This window comes from Oncorhynchus mykiss, chromosome 6, assembly GCF_057628025.1.
Source record: "Oncorhynchus mykiss isolate SJ-2025 chromosome 6, ASM5762802v1, whole genome shotgun sequence".
In the NCBI taxonomy this organism is placed as follows: domain Eukaryota; kingdom Metazoa; phylum Chordata; class Actinopteri; order Salmoniformes; family Salmonidae; genus Oncorhynchus; species Oncorhynchus mykiss.
This window is the reverse complement of record NC_143027.1, coordinates 29,856,782-29,883,330: the sequence shown is the minus strand read 5'-3', so window position 1 is coordinate 29,883,330 and position 26,549 is coordinate 29,856,782. Positions and strand designations below refer to the sequence as shown.

Genomic DNA, 26,549 nt, shown 5'->3' with positions numbered 1-26,549 from the left:
TGACGTCGTGACGGAAGAAGTCTGTTGTAGCCCCCTCGTGCTGTTATGTCGGCAGACCAGTCGTCATGGATCAGCAGGGCTTTGTGTGGTAAAAAGGTCCGATTTGCTCTGGTTTGAGTCACGCTGTGCAGACTACCGAGAGTTCTCCGGGCCTAAAGGTAGCTGATGACCGCTAGCAGTGGCTAGCTGACGACTAGCTAGTTAGCTGGTTAGCTTCTGTTGCGGTTTCCAGTTCAAAAGTAAAGAAAATAGCACATCCATACCACATTGATTAAGGTGGATTGTAGGAGAGTATGTTGAAGATTGAGGTTAAGAAAAATATTTTTTTTATATATGCGTAGAAAAAAGATATAAAAAGATATATACATGGGACACGACAAGAACAGGACAAAAGACGTCTGACTGCTACACCATCTTGGATTAGACACACACGTATAGTTTTCCAGAGTGGGATCTCTGCTAGTTTGAAAATTATGCAAATGTTACATTATATTGACCAGATACTCCATTGGCCGCTCTAACAATGAAAAGAAATGTCTTAAAATGGAAAGTAATCGGGAGGCGGCATCAGGTGGGAGTATTATATTCAAAGAAAGGGCAGATACGCGTGTGAATCACAACGGTCCTTGCTATTTGGAATCTTTGGGACTTCCCTACCCCATTGAAGTTGCCATTTAAATTGGTTTAGGTGCCGGATAGGGTTATGGTTAGGATTTTGGGGTAGCGACGTCAAAAAGATTCCGGATTGCACCTTCAGGCACAATTCTGATAGTGTTTTTTCTCAAAGTTGCCGGGATGACACGTGTCCTATTTATACCAGTACACTCCTAACAACATAAGCATTACGAAACTTCTATTTGATCAAATAAACATCACATAGCATGTAAAGACACATTTTGGTTGACCAAATTCGACATTCATTGACCTCCATACAAAAAAACTCAAAACGCTACCTGCTGGAGAATACATTTTCGGCCGAGTTACCTTCTGTGTATAAAAATAGTTTTCTTCCAATAGCCCTACGTCAGATTATTAGAGTGGGTTTAAATATGACTTCATATTTCAACAGTTTAAATTTTTTTACGGAAGGTTATGCCGTTAGGTGGTGCCTAATGCGATGTAACTGTCAAACTGTTATGCAAAGTTATCCAGACCAGACCTGCAAGTAGGACAGGACAATATACTGCAACAACAGACAACTGATATTGGAACCGCTGCACAGCACATAATATTTAGCAAATTCCGAATATTTGCCTGGCTACCCAGCCACATCGTTCCGACCAAACGCCACGCCCAGGATAGATATAACTGAACTAAATTCAGTAAGTAGCCTGGCAAGCCTAATAGCTTCTCATCTGACATTGACAGACACTACATGTGAAGGAGCTGCATCGAATTATTACATGTAAAGCATTAATTAGATTATGGTTGTTGTAGGCGACTATACTGTAGCCTGTGTTTAAGAAATTTAGACCCGTGACTTCAGCTACACCCAAAGCTTCGGGCGTGGTATCAAATACTCGAGAGACACTGGAAAAGGAAAGGCTCGTCCAACTTGTGATTCGCTTAGAAAATAAAACCACTTAGATAGTTGTCATTGGTCGAGTTCGTTTTGCATGTCCCGGTGCACCGCGTGATTTTGGTCGAGTTCACTTTGCGTTCCCGGTGCACCGCGTGGCGGAGTTTATCTTTTGAGGCAAGTCCATTGGTCTTTAAACACATCTCCACTCAACCGGAGCACCGGGCCATGCAAAACAATCTTCCCCATTCGGTAGCTGGGTATGGACAACGCATATTTTTAACACAGTCCAATATGTAGCCAATTCAATTAATGCCACCGCAGTAAAGCAATGCTTCGAAGCTAGGTAACTATCTAGTTAGCACACGTTAAATTGATTGACGACGAGAACCAACCAATACACAAACCTGTATGCAAGGGTCATGCATTCGAAAAGTTTTGTCAACGACGCGTCAATGGAGAGATGTGATGTACACTTCTTCCCGAAGTGATACGTCCGACAGGTTTGTTTGTTGACTGTGTCGAAATCGTAACCTTTTCTTGGTGGGTGTTCAATGTGCGGCGAAGACACCATGAAGTGACCACTGTGGATTATCTGCGACTCGCGTCCATCCGACTTCTTGAAACCAATGTGAGACTCGTCCGAGTCATCGTCCTGCTCCTGCTTGATACTCACTGTGGGGCTTCGGTATTGTATTTCCCTGGTGGTAGCCATGTCTTAGTTATTTAGTTAGCTAACGTTAGTTCTTCTGGAATTCTTTTCTAACGTTAGCTGTTCTCATAGGTAGTAGTTGCGAGTTAAAATAAAGTTATTCATACATGATGTTACTTTGCTCTTTCGAATACATTTTCCAGTTTTGCTCCACCCTTTGAGAAACGTTGCATTGTTGGCAGCCACTGCCAGTCTTTTCAGTATCCTATTTTGCTAGCTATATATAGCTTGCTTACAGCTAACAAAAGTGTTGTTGGTATCGAAATATTTCCAGTGAAGCTAAAGGGACTAAATGTTGCGCCGTCATGTCTGCCAACGTGATTGGCTGAAGTATCACAGAAACACCCTCCACTCGAGCTGCAGGCTCAAAATAACTTCCGACGTAGAGAGTAGTCGTCTTCGTGCGGTAGACTCTTTGTTCCATATTGCAGCGTTTCCCAGTTGGGAACGTGCATTGAATATTTGTTTACGAAAAAGGGTAAAGGAAATTGAAGCGCCATAACCCTATACATACCACTATGCCCAACACACATTCCCACTACTTTGGCCAAACAGACCCCACACCAGGCCTGGGAGGCTAGACTGCCTTCTCTCAAAGCCCCCTGCAGTTCTTCAGCACACATCTCATACCCTAGAACATCGCCGCTGCTGTTGCTACTACCAATTCAATCTTCTGGGATTTCCTTCCCCTCATTGTGGTACAATTAATGACCAGAACAGCAACAAGCTAACTACTACCCACAGGGCTCCAATCAACAAGGCCTACTACTCACAGGGCTCAAATCTCTCACTAGCACAAGACATTTCTGATCCCCAGCAACATGGTCACCCCCACAATTGAAACACACACTTTTTCCCTTTAAACTACACTTGTCCCATGCCCTCCTGCACACTTATCACACTTGAATCTCCCTTCTGCATACTGCTGTAACATGACCATAAATTTGGCACCTGAAACATCTTAGTGGGTTCGGAACAAAAGCTCTCACAGGATAATTTATACCCTAGCATGACTTTATCCGGCAACACTGCATCAAAACTCTAAAGGACAGACCGGGTCTCCTCAGTCTCACGCTCTCCACCGGGTCTGCATTGCATCACGCATTGACTTCACCAGGCCCAGGCTTTACCCCCAAATTATTTAGTCTCTGTTCCGAGTCTTTTGCCCTGCTGGGATAGTGTAAAATAAGCTATTCTACACTGCAAAGAATACTACAAACATGAGCCCTGGCCTGCCCTGTCTTTTTAGTGCTGCCTAAAACCAGCATTTCAGTGTATGGTGTCACTTTAGGAGGTGGAAACAAGGTGGTTTTCTGAAGTCCTTTTTGATTCCTCCCCCCAAAAAATATATTTTATCTGTGCACAGGCTCATTCTCTGTGGGAGAGAGCGCAAAGATGAGAAGGAGAACTGGAGGTAAACTTTGTTCGCATGCTATTACTATAGCACTTTTTTTGTTTGTTTTTTTTTGCCCATAATGATGTTATTCAGATTTATTGACTTCACAGTAATCCAGATTCGAGTAATTTACATTCAACATGTTGACTCAAAAGCTGCACTGACAGGTAATGTTAAGCTAACGAACTAACATGATGGTCTACCCAGTCGAGGTAACACTGAGACGGTTGTTGTATTTGCAGAAGGAAGTGAATAGATTGTGTGTGTACAATATAATTATTTAGCATCTAGCTACATAGATTGGTTGGCTGACAACGTCACAAAAAATGATGTGCAATCTTTCATGGGGCTTAAATCAGCCTGTTGTGATTCTGGATGGCCAGATTGCTAGCAAGAATGACACTGCCATGTGTGGGAATAATAAGTGTCTTATTTCAGCATATTGCATCCAAGTTATTGATACCATGTCTTGTTTTGACTGATTTCATGTCAATGCAAATATGGCTAAAATTCACTAGCTAGCTAACCAACAACTGTAACGATTTATTTGAAACAACAAGTGGTCATTGTGCAAATGTATTTGTTTTCAATAAAAATAGGAAACTAAATATAGCTTACATGTTAACAATCTAAGCCAACCTAATTTGTTTTGCCACATGGTTGCACGCATTTAGAATTTGTTGCTAAAGCGACAGCGAGAGAACACAGGTATTGTGGTTAGTGAAGGGTAAGACAGTTGAATGTTAATCAGGTTTAAGATTGAGTGAAAACATTTATGTAAACATTATTTGCCAGTTCATGTTGCGTGCATATTGCTTCTGTGTGTTTGTCTGTTCAGGATAGTCCATATTGCTACGGCACTGATACTATGCCTTCTCTGTAATAATATAGGAAATCCAAGACAGCAGAATGTCAGACTGCAAGGAAGAGAGGGGAGAAGACAGGAGAACATCTCGAGAGGGCAGGCCCACACAAGACAAACATGGCATATTAATCTCAAGCCAGAGGAACTAGTCCTTGCTAAACATAAAGATGCCACTTCTGACATGTCCTGTGTGTATAAATTGTAAGACACTGATATTTTCCCATCACTGAAGGCAATCATACAGACTGTGCTGACCATCCCAGTTAGCAGCTGTGAGAGATCTTTCAGTGCATTAAGACATCTACATACCTGGCTTAGGAGACCAAGATAGAATGCCCCATGACAATTGACAAGGATATTCATACTGTAATACTAACACACTTGGGAAAGAGTGAAGTCATAGTCAGGTTTGCACCTACAGTTTAATTTCTAATTTTTATGGATGGACTAATCCTAGTACTGTGTAATATAACTAGCAACCATTGTGAATATTTAGTTGGAGAATGGATTGTATGTTGGTACATGTGTGTAAAATTGTGAAGTGTTATTACTACAGGGGTGTTGGAGGGGGTGTATTTGTTTTTGTGTAATTACTTGGGTAGAAATATTGTCAAGTAGTTAATTGACCTTGGACCTTTCAACATCCACGCGATTAGGAATATACCATCTTCATAGTCATGTTATGCTTGGTTCAATAGCTATTGATGAGGAAACCGAATACCCAATATAAAACTAATTTTACCTCTGTAAGCAGGACACCACTTTTAGCCCCAGAGACTCAAAACCACAAACAGATCGACCAAAGGTATGGATCCACTTTCTCCAAGAATCATACTCCCATTGGGCCAGAGTCTTCCTGATCATTGGAGTGAGGCTCAGAAGCCTTCACACCACCTGACGACCCAGGTTTTTTCTCACTTTCGTCAGGATCAATTTCAAGTTCACTGTCCGTTGACAGCTCAGGGTCTTCAGGCACGTAACATGCATTTTGTCTCTCCCGTTTCCTACCCCATTGAAGTTGAACATTTAAATGGGTTAGGTAAGGGTTAATGGCAGGGGGCTTGCCTGTTTTGCATGCTATTTTGACATTAATACATGTCACATCAGGTTGCAAACAATGTAAAAAAAAAAATATAGATACACCGAGTTAATAAAACTGCATACAAACATGGTGTCTTTTTAGTTTTTTGGAGCAAGGCAGCTCCAAAATGCAGGTATTTCAGCCTTGCTCAGTGCTTCTGTGGTGGTGGGACAAGCCAGCAGAAGAGCATTGTGCTGTGATTGACCCAGTGTTCTGTCACTCATGGGGACACTACGTCGCCACCAAGTCTAAGGGCAGAGCTCGAAAATTCAAGCCCCCTTGGGTGCTGCCATAGAGTTATTAGATGTGCCCATCCAAGAACGCTCAAGGTCCTTGGCCACAGAATTACATAAAATGGTGTTATATCTACAGTAGCTTTGATTGGACTTTCAACATCTTAGCTAGCAGTCATCACCATGAATCAAATCTACTGGCAAATCCTTTTTAATCCTTGTCATATGAAGAGAAATTATAGATAAAACGTATTGGTGCTCATCGGCCATTGGACAAACATTACACAAGTTGGAAATCGCATTCAACAGAGTGGTTTGGAAGGAATCAGTGGCTAACTGCAAGCATTGCAAAGCAATCATTAGCCTCCTATTCAGTGAAGTGGCTGTGTGGTCACAAGTCTATGATTAAGGGCCTCTTTTCCTAGTTTAAAATAACATTCAACATTGGCCATGCTGTCAATGAAGCATGATTTGTGCCACGCACAAAACAACTTAATTTGGAAATGCAAAATCTGACTTTAGTGAGTTTAAGACAACTGGGAACTCTGGAAAAATTAACCGAGACTGGGAAAATACGTTTTGAACTTTCATCCAACTCCGAATTGTAAATCCGGAACTCTGCCTCTTTTTAGAGATCCTGGTTTGAGTCCAGGCTCTGTCGCAGCTGTCTGCGACCCAGAGACCCATGGGGCGGCGCATAATCGGCCCAGAATCGTCAGGATTAGGAAAGGGTTTGGCCTGCAGGGATGTCCTTGTCCCATTGCACTGTAGCCTTACTTGTGGCGGGCCAGATGTAAGCACGCTGACACTGTCGCCAGGTGCACAGTGTTTCCTCCGACACATTGGTGCGGCTGGTTTCCGGGTTAAGTGGGCATTGTGTCAAGAAGCAGTGCGACTTGGTTGGATCGTGTTTCGGAGGACACATGGCTCTCGACCTTGGCCTCTCCCGAGTCCGTACAGTAGTTGCAGCGATGAGACAAGACTAACTTCCAATTGGGGAGAAAAAGGGGTAAAAGTAAAAATAAATAAAAGTTATACTAAGTGTATGTTGTGTAGTAAGCTGTTAGTAGCCTATGTGCTTCACCCTAATAATTTGGCCTATTTCCACCTCTTAATTTCAAATACTGTTTTGACATGGTGGTGCACATGTAGCCTATAACCTGTTTTTGAGAAATGTAATTATTGAAAATTGTAAGAGATTTCATTGTCTGCTTATAAGACCCCTTTATTTATCTTATGGTTTTGACTTGGTGTACAGGGATAACACTAAGAACCGCCCATGTTCTGAATTCTGTCGCTTTACATTTGAAAAGTGCTGAACAAATAGTTATATTGACTATATCCGCCCTAGCTCGCTCATTAATGTCTTAATCGAAATTACAGATTGCCTCATCTGCTTTTCGTCCCATTATGCCACAGTTTGTACATCTCAATTGTCAGTAGAAACCACATTTGTTTAAGCAAGTCAGCCATATCAGCCATGTTTTTTTAAAGTCAGTAAATGAGGCTGAATGAACTGTTTTGCTGCCAGACAAGGCTCCGATTATAGCCAGGTGTGGCAGTGGTAAGGTGTTGGGACAACTCGTGGGCACTGTTTGTCACTGTTATAGTGAAATGAATGTAATGTTTAGTGTTGTGTGGTGACTTTGCTGGCATGCATCCCACATTTCTTCATGCTAAAATCGTCACTGATATCCTCAAAGATGGAAGGCAGGTGGGAGGCAAGATCAGGTGGGACCATTCTAGCCAATGACAGGGCAAATAAGTGTGTGAACAGGCTATAGAGCTAAGATATTTGTATCTGTGCCATTACAGCGTCTGAGACAACCTCAATGGTGCTGCCTATGCTGTCTCCATTTTAAAGTAGCGCATTCTTCTTCATTGGCTGATTGCTCCCAACTCAGGAATTCCCACCCAGTTGACTACTTAAATCAACATGCATTTGTCACATGCTTCGCAAACAGGGTAGACAAGGAATAAATACACAATGAATAAATACAACTTGGCTATATACACAGGGTACCAGTACCGAGTCGATGTGCAGGTGTAAAGGGTAATTGAGGTAGATACAAGATGCCCTCAATGGTGCAGCTGTAGAACTTTGAGGATCTGAGGGCCCATGATAAATCTTTTCAGCCTCCTGAAGGGGAAGAAGCATCGTCATGCCTTCTTCGCAACTGTGTTGGTGTGTGTGGACCATGTTAAATTCCTTAGTGATGTGGACACAGAGGAACTTGATCTCAACCCACTCCACTATTGCCTCATCGATGTGAATGGGGGCGTGCGTAGTCAACGATAAGCACCTTTGTCTTGTGGACGTTGAGGGGAAGGTTGTTGTCCTAGGCACCACACTGGCAGGTCACGGACCTCGTCCTTATAGGCTGTCTCACCATCGTCGGCGATCAGGCTTACCACCGTCTTGTCGTCAGCAAACTAAATGGTGTTGAAGATAGGTGCGGCTACGCAATCATGGGTAAACAGGGAGCACAGGAGGGGCCTAAGCACGCACCCCTGAGGGGCCCCCGTGTTGAGGGCCATTGTGGTTGTGTTGTTGCCTACCCTCACCACCTGGGGGCGGCCCATCAGGAGGTCCAGGATCCAGTTGCAGAGGGAGGTGTTCAGTCCCAGGGTCAAGCTTTGTGATGAGCTTGGAGGGCAGTATGGTGTTAAGTACACGTCCTGGTAATCCATCTGGCCTTGTTAATGTTAACCTGTTTGAAGGTCTTACATCGGCTAAAGAGAGCGAGATCAGTCACCCGGAACAGAGTCACTGGTCACATACACATATTTAACATGTTATTGCCGGTGTAGCAAAATGCTTGTAAAAACAAAATACTGCAAAGTTGCTTAGGAGCTTGAAGCAGAGCTGCCATGTCTGTTGACGCCAGCATGCATGGTTCAGTGTTGCTTGCCTCGAAGCAAGCATAGAAGGCATTTAGCTCATCTGGTAAACTCAAGTTACTAAGCAGCTCAAGGCTGGGTTTCCCTTTGTAATCCGTGACAGTTTGCAAGCCCTCAATGGCAATGTCCTCCATCTCTATGACAGGCACAACTCCATTAGTCTTTTTTTCCCCTAAAGTTTCCAAAATGCCATGTGCATCTACTTATCAGTGCATTCATAAACTAACCATTACAAAAAACTTTTATTTGATCAAATAAGCCTTACATTAGCCTCTTCCTCTCTGACTCAATTCTGGAAGATATCCATATTACAGGTTTCTAAACTAGAGCTATGTGCATTGTAGCTTTATATCGGTGGCAGCTGCATAACAAGTTTTTTTTTTTTGTAGAATTGTTTTATTTTAAAACCTTTTACATGACGAAAACAATTAATATTTGTGGAATAAATTATGCTAGTTAAACCCCACTCAAATGTATTCCAACACTAATAAAATAATAATACAAATAAGGGTCCCAAAAGAAGACATTCAACATTTGACTTTGTAGGACTAATTGAATAAGGCATTTTTAGTTGGGCAAAGGCTGACGAGGAAACAACTATTTAGGCCACTTACACTTCGCAAGTAGAGGTTATACTTATTGTTTAATCTATACATAGTGTTGCCAGCACTGCTGGACTTCAGTGAGGTATTCAAAGAGCTATAACCAAGCAGCCTACATTTGCACTGAAAAATGCTTTGAAAAGGTTAACAAAAACTGGGCAATGGGCACTTGATATACCAGAGTGAAGTATACACACACACTATAGAAACAAATCTACACACATTATTCTGGCAATTCAAGGCACACAAACCTGGAAGTAGGCCTATGCTACAAGCTACAGCTTTCACACGAGGAGAAAGGGAAACCAATATGCAACCAAGTGCCACTAATTAATAAAAAATGTAGGTGTTGTCTTATAGTTAAATTAACTAATGTCTAACTGTCAAAGTAATAAAAAGGTTCCAAAAACAGCAGAACCAACAGATCATAAAAGGATTCAAACAGTGTGTTGACCCTCCTGAGCAAAACAACAAAAGTGACTAAATCAAAATACTGTATGTACATACACTTTGGCGAAGAACCAAAACAATAGCAGGTGTTAGTGGCAAAATGAGAGGGGGGTGGGGGTGCTGGACTCCTCTGGGACCATTGCAGAAGAAGAAAGAGATGAAGACACGGGAGAGGTTAGGACACCTGAAGTGATTAGGAAATAGCGACAGGTTGAGGAATTGCTGATGGGAGAAGATAAGTTAGATTTCCTCAAAATCAGCTGAGGGAGTTTCCAACTTGCCCTTCTTATTGGGAGGAGTGCCATCTTCAGATTCCTGCAAAAAATAAAACAAATCATTTCAGAAAAAGTAAGCTTTTCATATTAAAATACTTGCTGTCAAACGAGTTTCATTATACTGCATCAATAAAATGTATAATTGACAAGCATACAGTACCAGTCAAAAGTTATTTGTACTATTTTCTACATTGTAGAATAATAGTGAAGACATAAAAACTGAAATAACACATATGGAATGATTTAGTCCACAAAAAAATGTGCTAAACAAATCAAAATATTTCAATTAATAGGTGCCTTTGTGGAATTTCTTTCCTTAATGCGTTTGAGCCAATCAGTTGTGTTCAGATGGTCTTTTGCCAAATAAGGCTAAGTCTATTGTGGCAACAGCTCAAATAAGCAAAGAGAAACAACAGTCTATCATTACTTTAAGACATGAAGGTCAGTCAATCTGGAAAATGTAAAGAACTTTGAAAGTTTGTTCAAGTGCAGTCGCAAAAACCATCAAGCGCAATGATGAAACTGGCTCTCATGAGGACGGCCACAGGAAAGGAGGTATATCTGCTGCAGAAGAGAACTTCATTAGTTACCAGCCTCTGAAATTGCAGCCCAAATAAATTCTTCAGAGTTCAAGTAACAGACATCTCAACATCAACTGTTCAGAGGAGACTGTGTGAATCAGGCCTTCATGGTCAAAATGTGGCAAAGAGACCACTACCAAAGGTCACCAATAAGAAGAAGAGACTTGCTTGGGCCAAGAAACACAAGCAATGGACATTAGACCGGTGGAAATCTGTCCTTTAGTTTGATGAGTCCAAATTTTTTATCTTTGGTTCCAACTGCCATGTCTTTGTGAGACGCAGAGTAGGTGAACTGATGATCTCCGCATGTGTGGTTCCCACAGTGAAGCATGGAGGTGGTGGTGTAATGGTGCTTTGCTGGTGACACTGTCTGTGATTTATTTAGAATTCAAGGCACACTTCATTTACAAAATAGCTTCCAATACTCTACTCAGCAAACTGGATGCAGTCTATCACAGTGCCATCCGTTTTGTCACCAAAGCCCCTTATACCACCCACCACTGCGACCTGTATGCTCTAGTCGGCTGGCCCTCGCTACATATTCGTCGCCAGACCCACTGGCTCCAGGTCATCTATAAGTCTATGCTAGGTAAAGCTCTGCCTTATCTCAGCTCACTGGTCATGATAACAACACCCACCCGTAGCACGTACTCCAGCAGGTACTGGTCATCCCGAAAGCCAACACCTCCTTTGGCCGCCTTTCCTTCCAGTTCCATGACTGGAATGAATTGCAAAAGTCGCTGAAACTGAAGACTTATATTTCCCTCACTAACTTCAAACATCAGCTATCTGAACAACTAACCGATCGCTGCAGCTGTACATAGCTCATCTGTAAATAGCCCACCCAATCTACCTACCTCATCTCCATATTGTTTTTATTTACTTTCCTGCTCTTTTGCATACCAGTAATTCTACTTGCATATCATCATCTGCTATTTATCACTCCAGTGTTAATTTGCTAAACTGTAATTACTTCGCTACTATGGCCTATTTATTGCCTTACCCCCTCATGCCATTTGCACACACTGTATATAGACTTTCCCCCCTATTGTGTTATTGACTGTACGCTTGTTTATTCCATGTGTAACTCTGTTGTTGTGTTGCTCTGCTTTGCTTTATCTTGGCCAGGTTGCAGTTGTAAATGAGAACTTGTTCTCAGTAGCTTACCTGGTTAAATAAAGGTGAAATAAAAAATAATAATATATTTTTTTAAAGGCACACTTAACAAGCATGGATCCCACAGCATTCTGCGGCGATACGCCATCCCATCTGGTTTGCCCGTAGTGGGACTATTTGTTTTTCAACAGGACAATGACCCAACAACTCCAGGCTGTGTAATTTGACCAAGAAGGAGAGTGATGAAGTGCTGCATCAGATGACCTGGCCTCCACAATCACCCGACCTCAATCCAATTGAGATGGTTTGGAATAAATTGGACAGCAGAGTGAAGGAAAAGCAGCCAACAAGTGCTCAGCATATGTGGGAACTCCTTCAAGACTGAAAAGCAGTCCTCATGAAGCTGGTTGAGAGAATGCCAAGAGTGTGCAAAGCTGTCATCAAGGCAAAGAGTGGCTACTTTGAAGAATCTCAAATATAAAATATATTTTGATTTGTTTAACACTTTTATAGTTACTACATTATTCCAAGTGTGTTATTTCATGGGTTTGATGTCTTTAGCCAGCAGCATACCACCGCTGGCTTGCGTCTGAAGCTAAGCAGGGTTGGTCCTGGTCAGTCCCTGGATGGGAGACCAGATGCTGCTGGAAGTGGTGTTGGAGGGCCAGTAGGAGGCACTCTTTCCTGTGGTCTAAAAAAATATCCCAATACCCCAGGGCAGTGACTGGTGACACTGCCCTGTGTAGGGTGCAGTCTTTTGGATGGGACTTTAAACGGGTGTCCTGACTCTCTGAGGTCATTAAAGATCCCATGGCACTTATAGTATGAGTAGGGGTGTTAAACCCGGTGTCCTGGCCCTCAAACCATCATGGTCACCTAATAATCCTCAGTTTACAATTGGCTCATCCCTCTCCTCTGTTACCATTCCCCAGGTCGTTGCTGTAAATGAGAATGTGTTCTCAGTCAACTTACCTGGTAAAATAACATATAAATGTACTATTATTTTACAATGTAGAAAAAGCCTTGAATGAGTAGGTGTATCCAAACTTTTGACTGGTACTGTATACAAAGACATTCAAGTCTTGGATGGTTGTGGAAGGGAGGACCTGAGAATCTTGAGGAGTGTCTGAAGATGGTTCATTCCCCCCTGTGGACCTTCCGTCCCTCTTGGGTGTGCTTGTGTTGGAATACTCTGAGGAGTGAACATTTCCTGCAATAACAGAAAGTCTGTTTCAGGCATAACCATGGTAGACATGATGATTTAAGGAATTCGTTAAGGAAAAGAAGGACAAGGCACTACTTCTGTAACAGTTCTGATTAAAAGTGAATTATTAAAATAGGCAAGTACATTTTCTGTTACATGCAGACTACACGCGTGCATCCGTCATTACTGTTTTGTCCATCCACACCAGACGCAATCATGACACGGAGGTTAAAATATCAAAACCAACTGTGAACCAACTACAATGCCATTGGAAAGTAATCAGGCCCCTTGACTTTTTCTACGTTACAGCCTTATTCTAAAATGGATTAAATCATTTTTCCCCCCTCAATCTACACACAATACTCCATAATAACAAAGAAAAAATTGGGTTTTTAGACATTTTTACAAATTACAAATTATTTTAAAAAGTATCACATTTATATAAGTATTCAGACCATTTACTCAGTACTTTGTTGAAGCACCCTTGGCAGTGATTACAGCATTGAGACGCTATAACCGTGGCACACCTGTATTTGGGGAGTTTCTCCCATTCTTCTCTGCAGATCCTCTCAATCTCTGTCAGGTTAGAATGGGAGCGTTGCTACACAGCAGGTCTCTCCAGAGATGTTTGATCGGGTTCAAATCCAGGCTCTGGCTGGGCCACTCAAGGACATTCATTCAGAGACTTGTCCCGAAGCCACTCCTGCATTGTCTTGGCTGTGTGCTTAGGGTTGTTGTCCTGTTAGGTGAATCTTCGCTCCAATCTGAGGTCCTGGGCAGGTTTTCATCAAGGATCGCTCTGCTCCGTTCATCTTTTGCTCGATCCTGACTAGTCTCCCAGTCACGGCCCCTGAAAAACATCCCCACAGCATGATGCTGCCACCACCATTCTTCACCGTAGGGATGGTGCCAGGTTTCCTCCAGATGTGATGCTTGGCATTCAGGCCAAAGAGTTCAATCTTGGTTTCATCAGACCAGAGAGACTTTCTCATGGTCAGAGTCCTTTAGGTGCCTTTTGGCAAACTCCAAGCGGGCTGTCATGTGACTTATGAGGTGTGGCTTCCGTCTGGCCACACTACCATAAAGACCTGATTGGTGGAGTGCTGCAGAGATGGTTGTCCTTCTGGAAGTTTCTCCCATCTCCACAGAGACACTCTGGAGCTCTGTCAGAGTGACCATTGGGTTCTTGGTCACCTCCCTGATCAAGGCCCTTCTCCCCCGATTGCTCAGTTTGGCCAGGCAGCCAGTTCTAGGAAGAGCCTAGGTGGTTCCAAACTTATCCATTTAAGAATGATGAAGGCCACTGTGTTCTTGGAGACCTTCAATGCTGCATACATTTTTTGGTAACCTTCCTCAGATCTGTGCCTTGACACAATCCTGTCTCTGAGCTCAGTTTGTCCGGGGAGATAAACATTGGGTTGTTATTTTACCTGACATAATTATTGTTCTCTTTTCAGCTGACTCTTTGTAGAATTTCTACCCATAGTCATGTTTCTCTACTCTGACTATTAATCCACAGAAAAAGTGAAACCTAGTTAGTTTTCTTTAATTTATCTCTCCTCTTGTCTTTCAAGCATCCACGTGGATTTGAATCTTCCTGATATCCAATGAGGGGACTTGCAGCGTGTGGAACGTCATAAATAGAACAAAATTATATTTTAGCGTTTGGCTTTGCAGACACGTTCGCACGAGCGGTGTGGGTTAAATTATTGAATAACATGTGTAAATGTATTTTGCAACACTCATGCAACTTGGCCGTTGAGGGTTGCATGTTATTCTTCTCTTTACTATCCACAATACTTTCAACTTCAGACGTGGCATGAGTGACCTTGCTCGGGGTGTATTATCACAGATCTTGGTAGACGAGGTCTGATTGCAGCATGACCTAGCAAGATTTATTTACCTGTGTTTTTTCCAAAATAATATCACCAAATCTGAGTGATAACACAAATACCTTATTGTAACTGACTTAAAACTCTACATGACAGAACCATCTTGTGGCAAAAAAGCAAAGTTGTGTGTATGTACAGAACTGGCTGCGTCACGTGATATATTGTTGTCTCTACCTTCTTGCCCTTTGTGGTGTTGTCTATGGCCAATATTGTTTGTACCATGTTGTGTTGCTGCCTTGCCATGTTGTCTCTCTTGTCGTGATGTGTGTTTTCTCCTTTATATGTTATTTATTTTAATCCCAGCCCCAGTCCCCACAGGAGGTCTTTTGCCTTTTGGTAGGCCGCCACGGTAAGAATTTGTTCTTTAACTGATTTGCCTAGTTAAATAAATAAATAAAAGAACATGGGGTTGGTATTGAATTATGCAAAATACTACTCACGGGTGTTTAGCTTGCTACTTGGTGAAAACTACATCAATGACAAGTTAGCACACTGTAGTTTGAGGAGTTTTGCACTCCGTCCTGAAACGGCATTGGCATGGCAAACCGATTTACCAGCTCATTACACCAAAAACTACAGTAGGCCTTAGTGAAATCCTCTGTTCAACCCCACAAGAGGAAACAATCTGTTTGCCTGTCTAGTACATAACAGCTAAACTTTTATCAAAATATATGAGAAACTCTTGTTGCCCAGAGTACATGCTCAGACGTGAATAAATCTCTTTCGGTAGATGCCCATTTTTACAATACTGTTATGAGGCATGTTTAGCATTTCATATCTTCCATACCCCCATCGTTGATTATGGTTTGTCAATATGTATCGCTAGCCTGAAAATCTTTAACAAAAACTTGATAAATTGTTTCAAGCCATTCTCTGTATGCTGATGGGTTAATTCATAGAACTGTTCCCAATGCTGCCATTGACATTGGTGAAGATGAAATAACATTTGTTTTCACGCATGACTAAGTCACTTTGGGGGGGGGGGGGGGGGGGGGGGGGAAGAGTGATAAATGGCATATTATTTTGTTCACCAAATGTTCCTTATGAATGCCATCTCTACAAGCCATAATATGTACACTTTTGACCTTGACAGCTGTGCAACTGCCATTTTTTTTTTACTATTCCGGGATTATGTGGGCTGTATAAAAGCATTCTGCCTCAAGTTAAGTCTTATTGTTTGACAAGTTGACACTAGTCTTAGAAAATACCTCAAGGTAAGACAAGAGCACAGCTTTAATGAGGACAATATGCTGTATGCATGGTATAGTTTCATATAGTTTAGTTGAAACTAAGGCAATGCTCTCCCTTTCTGTGCTAGGTAGCATATTGACTGACCACTCTTGCTGTCTGTGCTCTTCAGCTGCTCTTTGCCAGGGGACTGGCTCTGGTCGCTCTTAGCCTCGTTGCTGTCACTCTGGGAAGTTGCCGTGGCCTCTGGGGCAGGGCTGGCACTGTTGCTGTTTTCCTGCTTCATCGGGGAGCAGTCAGCAATGGAGCTCTGGTTACTGTTATCATCTAAGAGATACGGAAAGTAAAATTAAGATGTTTACAACTATTATTGAACATCAGTTTGAAGTATTTTGCTCTTTGTTGGCACAAGGTGTGAATTGGCTCTTACCATGCATGTCCATCATTCCAGGAGAGGAGCTGTTTTCTGGTGTTGTGACCTCCGACCCATACTTGTCATCCTTGCCTTTCTTCTTATTTTTGCTCTTCTGCAAGATTGCACATACAATGCTGTAGTTGTGAAATTTATTATGTATAACATATTACATTATGTATTTTATCTCAATATAATCACTTTGTATAGGTCATATCAGAAGGAATTTGAAAGGAGATGAAAAAAGGAAGCATAATGGTGATCAACCACCTTACTTCTGTAATTTAACTGTTTCTAGTTTCATTCTACACTCACCATAAAAATAAAAATAAATTGGTGCCCCCAAACACCCTGCGGACTTACATCATTTGACTTGGGTTCGGTTACTGGCACCCACTTGTAGATTCGCAAGGATGTGTCACCGACTGTTACCCATTTCTTCTCCCTGCATTAGATACACAAGGAATGAGGAACACTTGTTTGCATTTGTGTATTAATTTCAAAATGTCAACAAAACACCACAATAATATTTTTGTTTGCTATCACTTTAAATGTCAATTCCCCGTAGAAAATGCCCTTCAATATTTCTGTGGAAAGTTCATTTGAAAGTTAGGAATGTACGTACTTGTAGCCATTTGAGATATATACCAACGAGTGAGCCTACAGGCGAATAGCCTAAACTAAATTATTTAAATTAAATTTAGTGGTGATTACATTTAGGCTACTAACACATCCACATTAATGCAAATCTATAAATTGCAATTTTATTAAACTATAGGACCATCCAAAATAAAATTGTTAAGCAATTCGGTCTTCGCACAGTTCCTCTTCCCACCAGCACCCCACGCGCTCCCTATATTTGTAGGACACAAAAACCTCTCCAAGCGCTAAATTTAAAACCCCGCGAACATAGAAACTATTCTAACTATTGACCGCTGTCGTCGAACGGCGGCTGTGATGTTATTATTGATAACATTCGAGCGGTGAAAAACCAGTAGCCGACAAAGCTTCTCAAGCCGGCAGTACATGTACTATGCTAGAACGGCAAAGGCTTCATGTGACTGCAACGAAATGGCTTCTAGGTTCAACCCACAATATTTTCTGAATAGATGTAATATTCCCACATGATACGTGTTTAAGCGACCTCCTCCTCTGACCAGGGCACGGGAGCGCAGCGCACATGAGCCGGGATATCATCCGACCGAATTTCATTCAATATATCTTTCGTTTCATAAATTTGTTCTTCTCCCGGTCTCTCCTCCCCCACTAGCAATGCTGCTCTCGGGTCTTAGATAACGCGTTCCCTCTTACCAATTTCGTACTTTATCAACAGCAGCCATAACCCGCTTGATGTCATCTTTCGCCCTACTCCGTGTCTCCGCGCGGACCGACCTGCCCGACATAGCTGCTATAGGTAAAATATTTTCTTAAACTCGCCGGCAGTTTAGACACAATGCAAACACACTGAAACGAGCTGTAGGAGGAAGTAACGCGCCTGCGCCAAGGACAGCGTTCAGAACAAGCAACGCGCGTGCACGCCCAATTTTTTTTGTGTTTTGTAGACAGACAGCCTGAACAGAAGTTCCACTACTTCAGACAAAAGTTTTACAGCATTTAAGTCTCCCAGAAAACAAAAGTTAATGCATAGACTATACATTAATTTTAAAAAGTATAATTACTTGGAACAAAACAATTAAAAACATTTGCAATAAAATGTGTCATTTAATTTCTCATGTCATAACATATGCTGTATTCAATTGATCTTTATTAGCCAATAAAAGGTCACATCAAACTGCACCCATGAGGAAACCTGTATGTGTGTGCTTCATGAACTAGATATTTCCCATGAGTCTTTTACAGCACTCTTGCCACCTCTCCGTCATGATTTACATCTCACTCTTGCCACCTCCCCGGTCAACAACAAGACCCAGGCCCTCGCACGGTTCTGCCTGGGATCTTACCTCAGAACCCTGAGGCTGATCCCAGTCAACCTGCGAGCCCCAGTCTATTTTCTGCTCCCCACACACTATGTCCAGCTCCAGAAGTTAAGACATTTTAAACTGGAAAAAGAAGCAGTCACGGTTTTAACTAAACACGGCTCTCTTCTTTCTCTTGTGCAGGAGCGGGAACCAATGTGTACAGCTTGCTATAGGTGAGCCCACAACGGTTTGGCGCAACGTGGCCCATCTTACTCTGCTGAATTGGCACCAGGACCTGTCCTGGATGGTCACCCACAAGATCCTCCCAGTCAGGGCCGTTATGCACTCCCGGGGCATTGCGAGGACATCCGCGTGCCCCTGAACAGGCTGTGGCTAAGGTGAGTAGGTGAGGCACTTGCTCTGGGAGTGCGGAGCCGCCAGGGACCTGTGAAGGAAAAAGGCCCCCTGATCTCCCTGTGTATGCCAGCAGGGGAGGACCTAATGCACCAGCTCGTGCTGTATGGGGTGGGCTGAAGGCCTATTCCACAAAGGGCCTTCACCAAGCTCTGGCCCACCCTTATGTCTCAAGGAAGCACTGTGGTCCTCCCACAAACTGCTGGTAGCGAAACGAGTAGAGACTACCCCCCAGGCAGTGGCCATGGTAGCCACGGAAGCCCTGTGGTGGTATAGAAGAAAGGGAGCCTCGACACCAGGCGAAGGGTCCCCCACATCACCCAAGGTCCCGGCGGCCACGACCTGACAGCGCTGCGGCACCTAGAGCGATGCGCCTAGGGGAGGGATCTCCTCTGGGCCCCGACAGACAGGACTTTGTTTTTTACATGTACTTTTTTAACCTTTATTTAACCAGGTAGTCTAGTTGAGAACAAGTTCTCATTTGCAACTGCGACCTGACCAAGATAAAGCAAAGCAGTTTGACACATCGACACAGAGTTACACATTGAATAAACAAACATACAGTCAATAATACAGTAGAAAAAAAGTCTATACAGTATGTGCAAATGAAGTAGGATAAGGGAGGTAAGGCAATAAATAGGCCATGGTGGCAAAGTAATTACAATATAGCAATTAAACACTGGAATGGTAGATGTGCAGATGAATGTGCAAGTAGAAATACTGGGCTGCAAAGGAGCAAGATAAATACACTGCTCAAAAAATAAAGGGAACACTAAAATAACACATCCTAGATCTGAATGAATGAAATATTCTTATTAAATACTTTCTTTACATAGTTAAATGTGCTGACAACAAAATCACACAAAAATTATCAATGGAAATCAAATTTATCAACCCATGGAGGTCTGGATTTGGAGTCACACTCAAAATTAAAGTGGAAAACCACACTACAGGCTGATCCAACTTTGATGTAATGTCCTTAAAACAAGTCAAAATGAGGCTCAGGAGTGTGTGTGGCCTCCACGTGCCTGTATTACCTCCCTACAACGCCTGGTCATGCTCCTGATGAGGTGGCGGATGGTCTCCTGAGGGATCTCCTCCCAGACCTGGACTAAAGCATCCGCCAACTCCTGGACAGTCTGTGGTGCAACGTGGCGTTGGTGGATGGAGCGAGACATGATGTCCCAGATGTGCTCAATTGGATTCAGGTCTGGGGAACGGGCGGGCCAGTCCATAGCATCAATGCCTTCCTCTTGCAGGAACTGCTGACACACTCCAGCCACATGAAGTCTAGCATTATCTTGCATTAGGAGGAACCCAGGGCCAACCGCACCAGCATATGGTCTCACAAGGGTTCTGAGGATCTCATCTCGGTACCTAATGGCAGTCAGGCTACCTCTGGCGAGCACATGGAGGGCTGTGCGGCCCCCCAAAGAAATGCCACCCCACACCATGACTGACCCACCGCCAAACCGGTCATGTTGGAGGATGTTGCAGGCAGCAGAACGTTCTCCACGGCGTCTCTAGACTGTCACGTCTGTCACATGTGCTCAGTGTGAACCTGCTTTCATCTGTGAAGAGCACAGGGCGCCAGTGGCGAATTTGCCAATATTGTTGTTCTCTGGCAAATGAAAAACGTCCTGCACGGTGTTGGGCTGTAAGCACAACCCCCACCTGTGGACGACGGGCCCTCATACCACCCTCATGGAGTCTGTTTCTGACCGTTTGAGCAGACACATGCACATTTGTGGCCTGCTGGAGGTCATTTTGCAGGGCTCTGGCAGTGCTCCTCCTTGCACAAAGGCGGAGGTAGCGGTCCTACTGCTGGGTTGTTGCCCTCCTACGGCCTCCTCCACGTCTCCTGATGTACTGGCCTGTCTCCTGGTAGCGCCTCCATGCTTTGGACACTACGCTGACAGACACAGCAAACCTTCTTGCCACAACTCACATTGATGTGCCATCCTGGATGAGCTGCACTACCGGAGCCACTTGTGTGGGTTGTAGACTACGTCTCATGCTACCACTAGAATGAAAGCCCCGCCAGCATTCAAAAGTGACCAAAACATCAGCCAGGAAGCATAGGAACTGAGAAGTGGTATGTGGTTATCACCTGCAGAACCACTCCTATATTGGGGGTGTCTTGCTAATTGCCTATAATTTCCACCTGTTGTCTATTCCATTTGCACAACAGCATGTGAAATTCATTGTCAATCAGTGTTGCTTCCTAAGTGAACAGTTTGATTTCACAGAAATGTGATTGACTTGGAGTTACATTGTGTTGTTTAAGTGTTCCATTTATATTTTTGAGCAGTGTAAATAAATACAGTATGAGGATGTGGTAGTTGGATGGGCTATTTACAGATGCAGTGATCTGTGAGCTGCTCTGACAGCTGGTGCTTAAAGCTAATGAGGAAGATATGAGTCTCCAGCTTCAGGGATTTTTGCAGTTCGTTCCAGTCATTGGCAGCAGAGAACTGGAAAGAAAGGCGGCCAAAGGAAGTGTTGGCTTTGGGGATGAACAGTGAAATATACTTGCTGGAGTCCGTGCTATGGGTGGGTGTTGCTATCGTGACCAGTGAGCTGAGATAAGGCGGGGCTTTACCTAGCAGAGACTTGTAGATGACCTGGAGCCAGTGTGTTTGGCGACAAGTATGAAGCGAGGGCCAGCCAACGAGAGCGTACAGGTCACAGTGGTGGGTAGTATATGGGGCTTTGGTGACAAAACGGATGGCACTGTGGTAGACTGCATCCAATTTGTTGAGTAGAGTGTTGGAGGCTATTTTGTAAATGACATCGTCGAAGTCGAGGATCGGTAGGATGGTCAGTTTTATGTGGGTATGTTTGGCAGCATGAGTGAAGGATGCTTTGTTGCGAAATAGGAAGCCAATTCTAGATTTAGTTTTAGATTGGAGATGCTTAATGTGAGTCTGGAAGGAGAGTTTACAGTCTAACCAGACACCTAGGTATTTGTAGTTGTCCACATATTCTAAGTCGGAACGGTCCAGAGTAGTGATGCTGGATGGGCGGGCAGGTGCAGGCAGCGATCGGTTGAAGAGCATGCATTTAGTTTTACTTGCATTTAAGAGCAGTTGGAGGTCACGGAAGGAGAGTTGTATGGCATTGAAGCTTGTCTGGAGGTTAGTTAACATAGTGTCCAAAGAAGAGCCAGAGGTATACAGAATGGTGTCGTCAGCGTAGAGGTGGATCAGAGAATCACCAGCAGCAAGAGCAACATCATTGATGTATACAGAGAAGAGAGTCGGCCCGAGAATTGAACCCTGTGGCACCCCTATAGAGACTGCCAGAGGCCTGGACAACAGGCCCTCCGATTTGACACACTGAACTCTGTCTGAGAAGTAGTTGGTGAACCAGGCGAGGCATTCATTTGAGAAACCAAGGCTGTTGAGTCTGCTGATAAGAATGTGGTGATTGACTGAGTCGCAAGCCTTGGCCAGGTCGGTGAATACGGCTGCACAGTAATGTTTCTTATCGATGGCGGTTATGATATCGTTTAGGACCTTGAGTGTGGCTGAGGTGCACCCATGACCAGCTCTGAAACCAGATTGCATAGCGGAGAAGGTACGGTGGGATTCGAAATGGTCGGTAATCTGTTAATTAACTTGGCTTTCGAAGACCTTAGAAAGACAGGGTAGGTTAGATATAGGTCTGTAGCAGTTTGGGTCTAGAGTGTCTCCCCCTTTGAAGAGGGTGATGACCGCGGCAGCTTTCCAATCTTTGGGAATCTCAAGCGATACAAAAGACAGGTTGAACAGGCTAGTAATAGGGGTTGCAAAAATTTCGGCAGGTAATTTTAGAAAGAGGGTCCAGATTGTCTAGCCGGGCTGATTTGTAGGGGTCCAGATTTTGCAGCTCTTTCAGAACATCAGCTATCTGGATTCGGGTGAAGGTAAAATGGGGAGGCTTGGGCGAGTTACTGTGGGTGGTGGAGGGCTGTTGATCGGGGTAGCCTCAGTGCAGCTGGGCAGGAGGTGCTCTTATTCTTCATGGACTTTAGTGTCCCAGAACTTTTTTGAGTTTGTGCTACAAGATGCACATTTCTGATTGAAAAAGCTAGCCTTAGCTTTCCTAACTGCCTGTGTATATTGGTTCCTAACTTCACTGAAAAGTTGCATATCACGGGAGCTATTCGATGCTAATGCAGAACGCCACAGGATGTTTTTGTGCTGGTCAAGGGCAATATCTGTTCCTGGTTCTACATTTTTTGAATGGGGCATGCTTATTTAAGATGGTGAGGAGGGCACTTTTAAAGAATAACCAGGCATTCTCTACTGACGGGATGAGGTCAATATCCTTCCAGGATACTCGAGGCAGGTTGATTAGAAAGGCCTGCTCGCTGAAGTGTTTTAGGGAGTGTTTGACAGTGATGAGTGGTAGTCGTTTGACCGCAGACCCATTACGGATGCAGGCAATGAGGCAGTGATCGCTGAGATCTTGGTGGAAGACAGCTGAGGTGTATTTGGAAGGCAAGTTGGTTAAGATGATATCTATGAGGGTGGGGTTTCGGGTTGTACCTGGTGGGTTCATTGATCATTTGTGTGAGATTGATGGTATCTAGCTTAGAATGTAGGACGGCCGTGGTGTTAAGCATGTCCCAGTTTAGGTCACCTAGCAGCACGATCTCTGTAGATAGAAGATTTTTAACAAATTTAAATGTAATACTCGAATGCTGTTTTATGCCGTTTTTATGTGTATAAACGATGTAAATGAAAATGAGCTGTTTTTAAAGGAAATTGATAAATATAAACTTTTCCAAAAGAAAAAAACATGTAATTTCTATACAACTTCTGACCCTGAGGGGGGGACAACATTCCCTCTTGGGAGGAGGGAACAATCCCCAGGAAATCATTAGAAAATGTTTCCATGGAAATCTCCTCCAGGATCTCACAATCCAGCATGTCTTCTGAATCTGTCCCACACACACACACACACACACACACACACACACACACACACACACACACACACACACTTTTAATGGTGGACTATCAAAGCTGTGTAGTCTCCGTCTCATTTTCACATTTTTAGACAATACTCTGAGCTCAACATGGTGATACATACCATCACATTCAATGGCTTCCAGCTCAGATCTCCCCCTCTCTAGATACTGACACTACCCTGCATAAAAATATACAGGCACAGCAAACAGGCTTGTGGAGACTAAGAAAATGCAGATTTACAGGCAGCTAGCCTAGCACATCAATGTCCTGGAAGAGTTCCAGCAGCTCGTCCCTGTTCACTACATGCTCTCTCATCACCCAGGACCTGGAAAGTGTGAAGGAACTACTTCCTGGAGATGCCAAATGCTGGCTGTTGGTTGACGTACACCTTAATAAACTCCTTCAGGTCTATGTCGGTCACATATTTCACAGTCTCAGCATACCTGCTGAACTTTACTTCGTTCTGCATGTCCTCCAGCTGGAGAGAGTCATGATCAACAAACATTATTTCTATACTGAACCTAACTCATTGTTATAACTTAAAACATAGTATAACAAAATGAGTAACGAAAACAGAAAATTATCAGTAATAAATTAATCAATCGTTTCCCACATTAGCCTAGTCATTGGATTTGTCCTCATTAAGGACTTTGTACCTCTTGCTCAATGGGGAGGAAGCCCAGAGCCCTCATGATAAAGGGGACCTTTGCTAGTGGGATTCGGGTGGACACCTGTCGGATCTCCATGGAGTCAATGCCTTGTTTACACAGCTGACAGTAATAGAAAAAGTCCTCCATTTCCTAAAGGCAAAAATGTAAGTGTCAGAACAAATGCACAAGTATTGTACAGCCATAACGGATGTACCCACTCTATACAATTCTGAATATTGATGGTTACATGGTAAAGATATCAGTTTGACCTACTTTAAAGGAGTTCTGTTTCTAATGCACTAAACTCACTTTAAACGAATCTCCCATGAGAGAACTTCAGTCAGACCCCCAGCAGTGAAGATGTATAGAATGTCATTGGAGCAGGCCATAGCAGATACCCCTGTTGGGTGGCAAAAGAACTTGGGGGTTCCCATCAATGGGCAGAGTCTCGAGATCCACCTTGAAAAAGAAGACATTATGACAAGTGACAATGAAACCAGTATCTCTTTATTAGGCAAGAAATACACAAGAAATACAAGTCTGGCCCCTAAAAAAAAGACTTTCATACATATTTGGTCTGACTGAGGAGGTAGTTTGATACAATTGGGCGTGAATCAACACTTACCTTGTCTTTTGTAATGTATGCCATTTAATGAGAGCTAGGGTCATGATCCTTCATTTGTGGCCTTCATACTACATCCCAGTGACACAGAGATGCCGTGAAATAAGAGGACTAATCATATTTTTACAGACTGTTATTTGGGTGCTGACCTGCACATCTTGGTGATGCTGTTGAAAAGCTTCACTTTGTAGAGGCCAGAGGCGGTGAGCAGGAAATCCTCTGTGGTGAGGGGTGTGCACCAAGCCATACAGGTGGGCCCAACGCTCTGCTCAATGCGCTCAGGATCATCAGCTCATTCTCATTGCTATTCTCCAGGTCATTCTCCACCTAATGAATCACCACACACCAAAGCAAAGTTATCCAACGTGATTCAGCATGCCTAGTGGTTCAGCAAGTAAAGAACCACTGCATGTAAGTAAACCAGAGCCCTACTAAGTGTGAGGGTCTGGTCCATGCCCAGGGAGAATAGTCTGGGTTGGGTGCTGTCCAGGTACACCCCAAATAGGAAGTCCCTGATGGGCTCATAGTGGGAGTGATGCCTCACCAGGTACTTCCAGCACTGCACGCTCCTACCAGTGTACAAGCCAAACACCATCACCGCTTTTCCAGCATCCTGACAGTAGCAACAAAACACGAGGAAAACGTGCAATTTGTTAGCTTCAGTTTGATGATAATGCTTCAAGGTAGAGGGCTCAAACCTGTTACTTTCCAATCCCAATGCCAGAACCACAGTGTCTGCTCACTGCTGTGGCCAGGTAGAGGGAGTCTGGAGAGAAGGTAATGTGAGTGGCTGTAGTTGAGTCGCTCCTCTGCCTCACTCTGCAATGTGCAAGCATCCAGTACATGGACAGCTCCACTTGCAAATCCAACTGCCAAGTATAATCCTGTTCACTGACACACAGGATAGCCTGGTCAAAGCTGAGCCAACTCAAACAGAGAATGTTGTTTTTAAGGGGAGTTCTCTGTATACCACAAATCAAATGTGAGAATGTCAATGTGAGATCTTTCTACATATGCATATAGTTTTACTTATAGGAAATTAAACTGACAAAAGCCTCTGGCCTGCTAGGTCACCTTGGGGGGGGGGGGGGGGGGGGGGGTCATAGGCGATGCACTGAATCTGCCTCTCCTTCTCAAAGACCCTGCTGCAGATGGACACCTTGCGCTCATAGTCCCACGCCTTCAGGGTGCCACTGTGGCTGCCCAAGGCAACAACTGGTTGCTGGGGGTGACATGCCACAGCATGCATTGCCTCGCAATGCTTTCTTAGCAGCGGCTCCGTCACACTGCCCTGTGCTTTCACATGTATCACCCTCGAGCTGACTGTAGACAGGACAAAATTCCTACAGACAAGAGAGGGATTAGGACAAAGCAGATACGTTTCACATACACTGGGGCACCAGCTGGCATCACACTGATTCTCACCGGATAAAAAACATCTTGGCTTACTTACAAGCCCTTAACCAACAATGCAGTTTTAAGAAAAATAATAGTTATGAAAAATATTTACTAAATAAACTAAAGTAAAAAAATAAAAGAGCAACAATAAAATAACATAT

At 43.5% G+C, this 26,549-nt stretch overlaps 2 protein-coding genes and 1 long non-coding RNA gene across 11 annotated transcripts in view; 1 reads left to right on the top strand and 2 right to left on the bottom strand.

Moving 5' to 3' along the window:
* The window catches only part of LOC110525692 (MLX-interacting protein), a 45,995-nt gene extending 42,598 nt beyond the window's left edge, over positions 1-3,397 (bottom strand). For all 5 annotated transcript variants that reach the window (XR_016496610.1, XM_021606040.3, XM_021606042.3 and 2 more), the window contains exon 1: positions 1,927-3,397. Coding sequence is in view for 4 of the 5 variants with exons in the window: in XM_021606040.3 (XP_021461715.3) it covers positions 1,927-2,234 (308 nt within the window). In the remaining variant the exon portion in view is untranslated. The remainder of the gene's footprint in view (positions 1-1,926) is intronic.
* LOC110525693 (uncharacterized) lies at positions 1,721-5,659 on the top strand. 3 transcript variants are annotated; one of them, XR_016496613.1, is made up of 3 exons: positions 1,721-1,865; positions 3,598-3,645; positions 4,519-5,659. It is a non-coding gene; the product is annotated as an uncharacterized LOC110525693 (long non-coding RNA). The 3 variants fall into 3 exon arrangements; XR_016496612.1 differs by having other exon boundaries at positions 1,748-2,022; XR_016496611.1 differs by having other exon boundaries at positions 1,748-2,207.
* A 3,421-nt stretch (positions 5,660-9,080) lies between these two features.
* On the bottom strand, positions 9,081-26,549 carry LOC110525691 (B-cell CLL/lymphoma 7 protein family member A). 3 transcript variants are annotated; one of them, XM_090237499.1, is made up of 8 exons: positions 25,140-26,549; positions 24,678-24,827; positions 24,375-24,518; positions 16,791-16,872; positions 16,446-16,542; positions 16,163-16,342; positions 12,838-12,941; positions 9,081-10,074 (listed from the first exon to the last, which is right to left on the bottom strand). In XM_090237499.1, exons 5-8 carry the CDS (start codon positions 16,459-16,461, stop codon positions 10,000-10,002), a joined length of 375 nt encoding a protein of 124 aa, XP_090093625.1. In that variant the 5' UTR covers positions 16,462-16,542; positions 16,791-16,872; positions 24,375-24,518; positions 24,678-24,827; positions 25,140-26,549; the 3' UTR covers positions 9,081-9,999. The 3 variants fall into 3 exon arrangements, with proteins under 3 accessions (XP_090093625.1, XP_021461714.1, XP_090093626.1); XM_021606039.3 differs by lacking the exons at positions 24,375-24,518; positions 24,678-24,827; positions 25,140-26,549 and adding an exon at positions 17,739-17,980; XM_090237500.1 differs by lacking the exons at positions 24,375-24,518; positions 24,678-24,827; positions 25,140-26,549 and adding an exon at positions 17,053-17,717.